Source organism: Monopterus albus, unplaced genomic scaffold, assembly GCF_001952655.1.
Source record: "Monopterus albus unplaced genomic scaffold, M_albus_1.0 scaffold6.1, whole genome shotgun sequence".
Classification (NCBI taxonomy): domain Eukaryota; kingdom Metazoa; phylum Chordata; class Actinopteri; order Synbranchiformes; family Synbranchidae; genus Monopterus; species Monopterus albus.
The window spans coordinates 2,419,740-2,429,577 of record NW_018127886.1 but is presented as its reverse complement, the minus strand read 5'-3'; the positions used below and the strand labels follow the sequence as shown (position 1 = coordinate 2,429,577).

At 40.2% G+C, this 9,838-nt stretch overlaps 1 protein-coding gene and 1 long non-coding RNA gene across 2 annotated transcripts; one reads left to right on the top strand and one right to left on the bottom strand.

The window, feature by feature from the left end:
• Positions 1–727: 727 nt before the first annotated feature.
• Positions 728–7,265, bottom strand: slc26a10 (solute carrier family 26 member 10). Its single transcript, XM_020615158.1, has 18 exons — positions 6,270–7,265; positions 5,788–5,898; positions 5,471–5,628; positions 5,177–5,341; positions 4,934–5,086; positions 4,757–4,839; positions 4,529–4,676; positions 4,319–4,432; positions 4,025–4,102; positions 3,845–3,940; positions 3,217–3,323; positions 2,933–3,002; positions 2,552–2,734; positions 2,390–2,444; positions 2,169–2,257; positions 2,008–2,062; positions 1,769–1,875; positions 728–1,420 (listed from the first exon to the last, which is right to left on the bottom strand). Exons 1-18 carry the CDS (start codon positions 6,532–6,534, stop codon positions 1,382–1,384), a joined length of 2,076 nt encoding a protein of 691 aa, XP_020470814.1. The 5' UTR covers positions 6,535–7,265; the 3' UTR covers positions 728–1,381.
• Positions 3,884–5,026, top strand: LOC109968701 (uncharacterized). Its single transcript, XR_002276152.1, has 4 exons — positions 3,884–3,962; positions 4,336–4,474; positions 4,639–4,710; positions 4,951–5,026. It is a non-coding gene; the product is annotated as an uncharacterized LOC109968701 (long non-coding RNA).
• Positions 7,266–9,838: the final 2,573 nt, after the last annotated feature.

Here is a 9,838-nt window from a genome sequence, read left to right as displayed (position 1 = left end):
AAGTATTAAAGTACTGTTTGCAGAATGGCACATTTCACATTAACGTATATCATATTATTAGATTATAATTGGTGATGCCTTGTCTTCATTATTTTAATGCTGCAACTGCCAAAGGTGGAGCAAATATAATTGACTTTATTGCTGGGTGGCTTGTAAATTTCATAGTCTTATGAATATACCGGATTTGGAATAGTTGATCTGATTTTGAAAAGCAAATAGATGTACTAGAGTAAAAACTACAATATTTGCTTGTAAAATGTAGTGAAGTCAAAGTATGAAGAAGCAATAAATGAAAATACTCCAAACTACACTACTTAGTCACTTTTTACCACACTTATTTACTGTACATCCTGAGGTAAAATACATCAGTAGCAAGTTAATATATTCCTAGGTGTTTGCTCTTATAAAAACACATTTGAATGGCATTCATGGTGCATGTCGAATAAACCAGGATTCTACAGGTCCTAACAAATGTAATTCTTTGCTGTGGCAAGAACTTCCTTTGTCTTTGTTGCCATTTAAATCCTGTATATTTTTTTCATGTTTCATCTCAGTGCTGAAATACAGGGTTGCAGCACCTCACCAGATACAAAGACTGCCCTTCTTCTCTCTTTAGTATCTGACAGTTGCTGGCTTCACATTCCACACTGTTTCTCCCTCAAATGTCCTGCAGTCATACTTGATTCACTGAGAAGTTCTGTTTGTAGAGATATATTTATTGTGAAAACAGCCACTGGATGTTACTGATAAACACAAAAGTCATTCATAAAATAATTTGTGCAGTGTCTTTTGGGTTACGATATGGCATTTTAAGGCAGAATGGGATGACGTTGACTGTACATATCTGCATATTCAAGTACATATTTCAAAAGATTTAAATATCCAAAGTATTTTAACAAACTGTTCAGTGCATGTTATATTTATCTGTACTGCAAACAACAAACAGCAGCTGAATAAATATTACTATTCCAATATTTCAGCATATATGACAACAAACAGTAACAGCAAGTAACAGTTAATGTCTGTCATGTAATGTTTTAATTCAGTTTTGTTTACACTAAATACACAATGACATTGTCTATTGTATTTGTCTGATATAAAGTTCCCTGAATTGACTAATAAGTGACTGTTTACTAATAACAGCTTAAAGTGAGTCAGTAGTGAGTCCAGTATCTGTGAGAAAACTGTAATGTATTATCCAGTTCATGTGCTACAACAGGCTACTGCTTTTTTTGAAACCTTGGTGCACAATCTGGACCAAATGCTTGAGTGCCCTTATGACGTTGAGAGACATGGTCTCAGCTCATAAAACAAAAATAAAAGTCACTCTAGCCCCAGACACATGATTGATGTGAGCGTGACTCGTCGCTGTCCAGCTGCTTCATACCCAAACAGTAGTGGTGTTCTCTGCAGATTTTTCCTAGGGCAGACAACAACCGTCTGAGTAGTTAGAAATCAAAGTCTTTTGTAAATCTGGAAACATTTGGTAAATGGTCTTATACTTGTATAGCGCCTTTCTATGCTTTTACAGCACACTCGAAGTGCTTTCACATTATTTGGCCATTCACCCATTCGCACTCCCAAGCACTCACGCATTCACACACCGGTGACATCACCGGGAGCAACTGGGGGTTCAGTGTCTTGCTCAAGGACACCTCGACATGTTGACTGGACAAGCCGGGACTCGAACCGCTAATCCTCCGGTTAGAAAACGACCCGCTCTACCTCCTGAGCCACAGCCGCCCCCAAATTCTGCATTATAACTTACTTTCTGCTGTTGAATATACGTCACGGCATCATGAACAGTGACAAAAATATGTTGAGGATTCATGTAGTTCATCAGACCACTTGATGTTAGGATCTTTAATACCCTCTCTAAGGGAGATAGAAATCATTGCTCACATTGATCAGTGAATTCTGACAAATGTAATCTGCATTAAGTAATACACAGTTAACCTAACAAAGAAAACATTTATGAAACAGATAATCCACATGCATAAATCTTACCATTGCAGTTTGCCAAATATACATGAACTCCTACTTTCTGGCATTCAGTACACATCTGTATAAAACCAAAGGCAATCAATCATGTTGACATAACTCACAAAGAAATGGTATGGAACCATATGAGGTGAAATGTATGTCATGTCATGCTTTAGCAAACTAACCTGTGTGAAGAGTCTTGCTCCAGCAATGTCGACAAATATCACACTGCTGCAATCAATTAACACTGCCTGTACTTCACTCTCAGATGTTTCTGCAAAACAAAAAAAGAGCTTTCCTAGAAATGCAGTAAAAACAATCTACAAATATGCACAGTAAACTAGTTTTTGGAACTGTATGTATATTTGTCTTATCCACACATTCAACTGTAAAAGTTGTTATTTACCTGAGTTAAAGAACTCGTTTTCTGAGGAAAATGATGTGTTTGCAATGCCTCTGTCCTAAAGACCAATGGAAGAAACAATAAGATACTGAACATAAACTGAATTCTATGAAGTCTGTCTATTTTTTTTCTTCGCAGCTCATTCTGTGATTGCAATTGTCATACCACAGTGCTGATGGTGACCTCTCTCTCCCGTTTCTCTAGGGTTTTCCTGGCCTTCTCCTTGCTGCGTATCTTCTCTGGCGTCAGGCCCAACAGCCTGCTCATCTCCTCCCTAAAGAAGCTACGGTTGCCATAATATATAGGCCCATTATAAGTCAGGATCTTCACCCCAGGGACCTCATAGCACTGAAATGAAAACAGGGTTGTTTCACCTTCATTCTAGATTCTAGAATAGTCCTGCTGCATTGTCATGGAAATTCTGATTGTCACTGGTTTGCTAAATAAGAATTTAAGATATTATATATCTTTATCGGTATCTCAAAATGTCCTTAAGTGGATTGTTTATTTGAACATAATGGCAAAAGGGTGAGAGTATCCTCTCACCTTGCTGTTGTTCTCCAGGGGTCTGTAAATTTCTGTGTTGTTGGCTCGGCCAAGAACTGAACAACCAGCCCTGTTGAATCATGGGTCATCAATTTCACATTATGAAACATGACACGTGAACACACTTGACCTGACAGATATGTGATATAACTCTTGTAGTTTTTTTAAGATGACTGTGTCTTCATTTATAAATTCTCAGATTACAGTACATGGTATTTCTTACAGTGGAGAAGCAATAGCTGGATTGTACTATAATATTTGTGCAGAAGAAATGGAAAATGTACCTTTGTGTGCGACAGATGACGGTCATCATAGAAAAAACCACCCCGATGGCTAGGCCAAGGTCCACGTTAAGTACTACTACAGATAGCCAGGTTACCACCCAAACCAGCTACACAAAAACAGACCACAATAACCTTTTGTCAAGTCAGGATGTAACAAACAACAATGGAAGCATGTCAGTGAAAATATGGTTAATTCCAGCCAAGCAATCAATGTGAAAGGGGAAGGAGGCAGTCCATTTATCTGATGTGCTACCTGTGCTCATGTTCCCATGTCACTAGAGGAGTTTTCATTCCAAATAACCTTATGGGTTTTGTTTAAAGATCACAACTTATAAATAATCGCAAGAATGAAGTCTACTTTCCTGTTGTTATTGGAATTTGATTCATATAGGGAGCATAGAGAAAATACTGCTAAAAGCATATAATGTTTCATTCCAGATAAGGTGATTGAGGCACAGTTTTTCAATGTTTTAAGCCTGACCGCAGCTTGATAAGGATACTATGATCTGATATATTAATTAAGAAATGATAACAAGGGAGTTAATTAACCATCATCCTTCCATTCTCTTGAGTTTTATTCTTGTACATAGGAACCAAATAGCCTTATATTGCTAATACATGGCCTTACAAAGTCAATCTTGCTGATTCTCCACAGCTCAGGTAAATCCTGGAACTGCAGGAACATCTGCCTGAGGCTGGTGACGTTGATGCATGCCAGAACTGCCTGAGGAGAGATAAAGGATGAGGTAAGTGCACCTTCTCTCTTTCTCTGTCCAATGCTTGTAGAGATACGAACACATCAACACACCTTGGGTAGGAAGTAGAACAGTGGTCCAATCAGCAGCAAGACGATCAGAACAACTAGGCTGGTAAATAAGCCAGAGAGCTACAGAAACATACACACACACATCACTTACTTCAGATCGAAGTATTACCCATAAGCATGGCTTCTTATCTGGAACACTTTCTGCATTTACAATATGAACATTCACATGCCAGCAAATCTTAAATCATTTTGTGCCTTTCACACAAAGAGCCAACCACTGGCTTGTGAGTGTGACACAACAGATGCACAGAAGCAACTGTATTTCAAATACACTACCTGTGTAATTCCTCCAGCACTCTCGAGAATATTAGTGGTGGCAAGAGTGGCTGAGCTGGGAAAGCAGTTGAAAAAGGAGGACACTGTGTTGGAGACACCATGGGCCAGCAGCTCCTATCATCAAACATACGTTCAACACAAAAAGTTAAGAAACTGGTGAGGATCTGTTCATTAAAAAAAAAACACAGCTGCCACATTCTCACACCTAACCTGGTTTGGATGTATGGAATATCCATGTTTATCAGCATAAATCATTGCCAGTGAGACTGACACAGCATAACCAACAAATGTTATGGCTACCGTGTCTCCAACAATGTCAGGAAAAGTGTGCAAGGCAGGCATTCGTGGCCCTGGGAATCTGAGGAGGACAGAGTTAAGTCAAACTACTGGAGGTGAGTGTATTCATCAGTGTTTGTTTTTTTTTATCTAAAAGTTTACCCAGCTGGAATAGAGCCAACTATCTCAATGTTGTAGGCAGAGTCCAGAGATGAGGCATAGGTCACACCTGTGGCAATAATCACCTGAAGAAAGAAGCAGAAACCCGTAACTTATAACCTGTTATTAACATTGGAAGTATTAATATACACTCAGCATTCATAAATCCAGTTGACTAACCGTGAGGATCTCCACAGGGATCGGGGTACGCAGGCGCTCACGGCAACGCACGTTGATCTCTTTAACTGGGACCAGGACAGCCAAACACACCACGGAGATCAACAGCTCAGCCGTGTTGGTGTGAGGCAGATTCTTCATCACCGACGCTAAAGTCTGTGCACACACGTCAGTGAGCTGTGAGAACACAACACCAAATGCCCAAACAATAACACAATGGATACCTCATCATGAACCATTGCTTACCTTGAAGAGGGAGAAAGTCCCAGTGTGGCGAGGGAGCCGCAGCCCCAGCATGCTTTGCAACTGAGAGATGGTGACATGGAAGGCAGCGGCACTGGTGAAAGCCTTAACAATTGGCTCTGACAGATAGGTGGAGAGGAAGCCCAGTTGAAGACCAAACATACAGAGCTGGGACACAAGACATTAATTTAACACCATGAGTGTCAGCCAATCATGTCTGTGAGTCACAAACAGAAAGATCAGCCATCTCAGCTTCATTGTTCATTTTGTGACTTAGACTTTGTCCACCCATCTTACCATAATAATTCCTGAGAGGAGGGCTATAGCTGAGGCCACTCCAATTCTCTGGGCCTCAAAGTCAGTCGCTTCAGACAAACTTGAGTTTGGTTCCAGAGGAGTGGGAACCAGCTGCTCCACCACAGTGCCAGTCATCAGACTGACAACAGCAAAGGTACCTGAGAAAAGACCTATTGCCTCAGTAACACTGACACTTCACGTTGAATTCCAAATGCAGGCACAAGATAATGCAACTATTTGCAGTAATTACCAGAGTGACGATGTTTGTTATGCTTCTTTAGAACATATAACAGATGTTATGTGGACACAGATCTTACCTGTGGACACATGGCGACCTGTGCCAAAAACCATATAGAGGACCACAGGAAAGAAGGAGGTGTAAAGGCCAAATATTGGTGCCACAGATGTGAGTAAAGCAAAGGCCATACCTGATTATGGAAGGACATTCAAAAAGAGAGCTTATCAGTAAAATCTGTTTTTCTAAATCTATGTTCAGAATGTGAAATCAGTCTTTAAGGCTTTTAAGGCTGAAGCATGGGAAGTGATACAATAATAATAGGTTTTATTTGTTTTAAATGTGAATGTGTTTGCCCTATCATCATAGTTTCTTATCACTTATTCTAACTTTGTAATACTTTCTCAGGTAATCTGGATAATAACCAATACTAATTAGTACAGTTATATTATTTATCACTTATTTAAAATTCTTCAAATCATATTCGCGAAAGCAAGACCTTTCCCTTTTTTGTGCAGACTAATTAATTGCACTTTAATCGTGATGATGCTATTGTTTACTCACCTTGCGGAATGTGAAGGATACCGACGGTCACTCCCGCTATTGAATCTCCTACAATCCATTTCTTTAGCTTGTATCTCGGCAGCCAGTTGAAAATGGGGACTCTCTGTTTCAACAGGTGATGGCAGGCTCGCCTTGAACACCTGCACCTCCCGACGAGCTTTTCCCGAAGCCGCAAACTTCCATTTGTGCTCTCCTCGGAGCCGTATGCCTGTTTGAAGCGGTCCTCCGTGTAAATGCCCCTGTACACGGTCACGGGGGCGCTCATATTGACCCTTAGAAGACTGGTAATAGTTCACCAGGCTATATAACGGACTCTGGCCTGACCTCAGAAGCCATTGCATTTTCCTGTCAGGCTCTTTTTAGCCAATGACATGGCTGAAAGCTCAACCTTGTTTGTTACAATGCTGGACAACTTTTTTCACATCTTTATCCTGCCTCAGACAACATAAAGGTGTACTGCTTTTTCCTGCAAAATTCCTCTGGGTCCTACTGCTAAAAGGAGTTTTTTTTAGCAGCAAGCAGAAAGGCAGGGAATTTGGCCTTCCTTCTCTCACAGCCCCTCCTTCCACACACACACACACACACACACACACACACACACACACACACACAGAGCCCATCCTCCTTTATGTTCTGCTTCCACAGAGCTGTGCGGGAGGTGCAAGCTCAGAGGAAGCATCGTTAACTCATACAATGCATGGCACTGTGAAAGGCCTAAAGAGATCAAATCATATTAGTGGTAAAGCTCAGGGGTAATCTCAAACCATGTCTGTCAGCAAGGAGTTCATTTCCGAGAAGGATGGATGTCTGTAATGAGTAGGTGTTTAAATTGTGTATAAGGAAGAGTCTGCTACCAATGAGACCCCTGTGAAACTCAATCAGACATAACAGCCTGGTTCATGGATCAAACCACACGTTGGCTCTGGTCAGACTGTGTGTGATGAGTGAGATGGTTTTGTCAAACAGGAGTGAAGACAAGGGTGCTTTGGATAAATACAAGATAAAACAAGACCTATGTGTCTGCTCTCTAGTTTTTCTCCTTGAAACTATGAGTGAGTATGAAACTGAAGGAAATTGCAATCACAAGAGGTTCAGTCTGATTCTGGTAATTATTAAAAAGGAAATTAAAGGAAATGGAAAAATTATTTCTGGTGTAAAGCCAGATTTGGGTGCTGAGAACAAATTTCTCCCATCTCATGAATGACATCTCGAGTCCCATGTGGCTACGTGAGGACGTGTATGTTTTTCTGTTTGCATTGGAGAACACTAAAGGGTTCTGACTTGAATGGGCCCAGACCTTGAACAGAGGGGCAAAATGTTTAAAGCTGCAAATTCAGAATGTACTGTGCCACACATTAAAATTTGGAACAAAGATGGCAGCATCTTTTATTGCATTTGTAAAGTTGTATTAAAGTCATGTCACTTACATTGTAATTTCCGAATCTGCATAAGCACATTTAAGTGATTCGTTCTGTTATACATGCATGAGGTACATCACTGTTTGTTTTCATCTCCGTGTCTAACCTCCCCTCTAGCAGGAGCTGAATCACCTTGCTTGTCAGGCAGGTTTGCACAGCATGTTTGGGTTTGGGAGGTTTGTGTGCCCCTCTTTGCAATCTATAATACTGTTCTCTGCATATAGTATGTTTGCAGACACTTTGTGCACATGGATCTTTTGTACCAGCTTTAGAGACCAAACAAACTCCACTGCGAGCTAGATACAGTACATTCTGCCTGACATTATATTGCCTTAAAAAGGTGTGACAGCAAACAGTTACCTATTTGTACATGAGGCAGACATCAGCAGACATGGGGCAACACTAACATTCATTAAGAGTTGTGTTTCTGGCCACCTGATAAATATAAGTAATACTCACTCTTCCTTAAGCTCTGTTTTGGTCTCCAACAACCCCTGAAAAAAAAAAATACAAATTAATCTTTGTGCCACAAACAGAGGCCTACTGCTTCTGCTGAGAAGAGGGACTGAAGCATACCCAGCATTTGCAGCTATTACCTAAACCAAAACACCAAGCCAAAAGGACCATCCCAGTCTCACGTGAAAATGTAGAATAGTTATGTTGGTCCACATCTTAAGCCGTAGCGGTGTCACAATAACAGGGCGGTGTTTTAAAAGAACCAAGGGTCTGTCCTTAGCCTTAATCATGTAGTTTCTCTGCCTAAACCTAACAATATCTAGGGTCACTCCCGGTGTGGCCGGTGGGTGGTAGATGGGATCTGATGACTGTGTACCAACCTGGCTGGTGGAGGCTGGAAGGGTAGCAGGGCCGGCCCAGGCTCTGTTGGTGCCCTAGGCGAGATTTTAGATTCCCCCACCCTTTAAAAAATTTCAGAAAATGCTGATTTTTCAAAACTTTACTAGAATATAACATAACGTAACATAACATTACAGACTGATAAGTACTAACATAAATTCGTAAATAATTTGTGATAATAAATTTGACTTACAATCACCTGAAGAATCACACAAAAATTAAATTAGAAATTAAAGTGCAAATCAAGTAAAAAGTCCAAAAAATACTATTATATTCAGAATTTCAGAACAGTTTCAAAACTGAACACGCCTGGATTTCTTTGCAGCAAAGTCATCAATGACTGCATCAAATGACAAATTCTGAGAAACATTATTGATGCTGATGACAGCAAGTCCACTGAGATGCTCTTGGGCCATGGTAGACCTCAAGTAGGTCTTAATCAGCTTGAGATTTGAAAAGCTCCTCTCTACACCTGCCACAGTCACTGGGATAGTCACACTTATCCTCAGTGCCACCCACATCTACAGTATCTATATTGTTCTTTTTTCTGTTCCTCTTCTTTGCGTTGCTTCCTGCCTTGTGCCCCTGATAATTTTCTTTTTTCACTCATTTCACATAAAAATGGCACTTTCGAAGCACATATTTTAACAGCGTGCTCCATGCATTGTCAGTGCGTTATGATGATGCATTATAATTACATCATGAAGCAGAAAGTGTTTAAATTAGTACGACATGTTTTCAAATCTTATGGTGTTTCATTGATGTCAATTTTATTTTATTTTAACATTATTTTAATCAGTCCAATGATCGATCAGTACTAAAATTGTTAACTGCCAGTAATTATTTTGCTTATGGGTGTAGGGCGCTCTTCTGAGAAAAAAAAAAAACTTTCATGTGGCGCACCCCCCGTCATTTTGCACCCTAGGCAACTGCCTATTTCGCCTATTTCATGGCCTGGCCCTGTCCCTTTGTTTTGTCTGCTGGTAAACAGGCATAAAAACCTAAATTGTTTGTGTTTGAGAATGCAGTTTTCAGGGACCAAAAAACAAAAAGGGAGGTGAGAGAGGCAGGTGCAGCCGAGCAAACCTGACACTAACAAGCTCTGTAGAGCTGCAGAGTTGAATCGTAACTGAAAGTTCATTACTGTATGTTCATTACATGTAGTCATTTGTTTAATTGCTAATATAAACAATATCTATATTAGTGGGGCTTTAATGTTATTGATATGAAATCATGTTCATTTTTATACGACATGTCTCCTTATGAGCTCAGAGGAAGCCATCATTTGAAAGGGAG

Coding starts and splice junctions, on each gene's coding strand:
- slc26a10 (XM_020615158.1), bottom strand. CDS start 6,534: ATGAGCGCCCCCGTGACCGTGTACAGGGGCATTTACACGGAGGACCGC. Junction 5,899..6,269: donor TATCCTTCACATTCCGCAAG/GTGAGTAAACAA, acceptor TTCCATAATCAG/GTATGGCCTTTGCTTTACTC. Junction 5,629..5,787: donor AGGTCGCCATGTGTCCACAG/GTAAGATCTGTG, acceptor GTCTTTTCTCAG/GTACCTTTGCTGTTGTCAGT.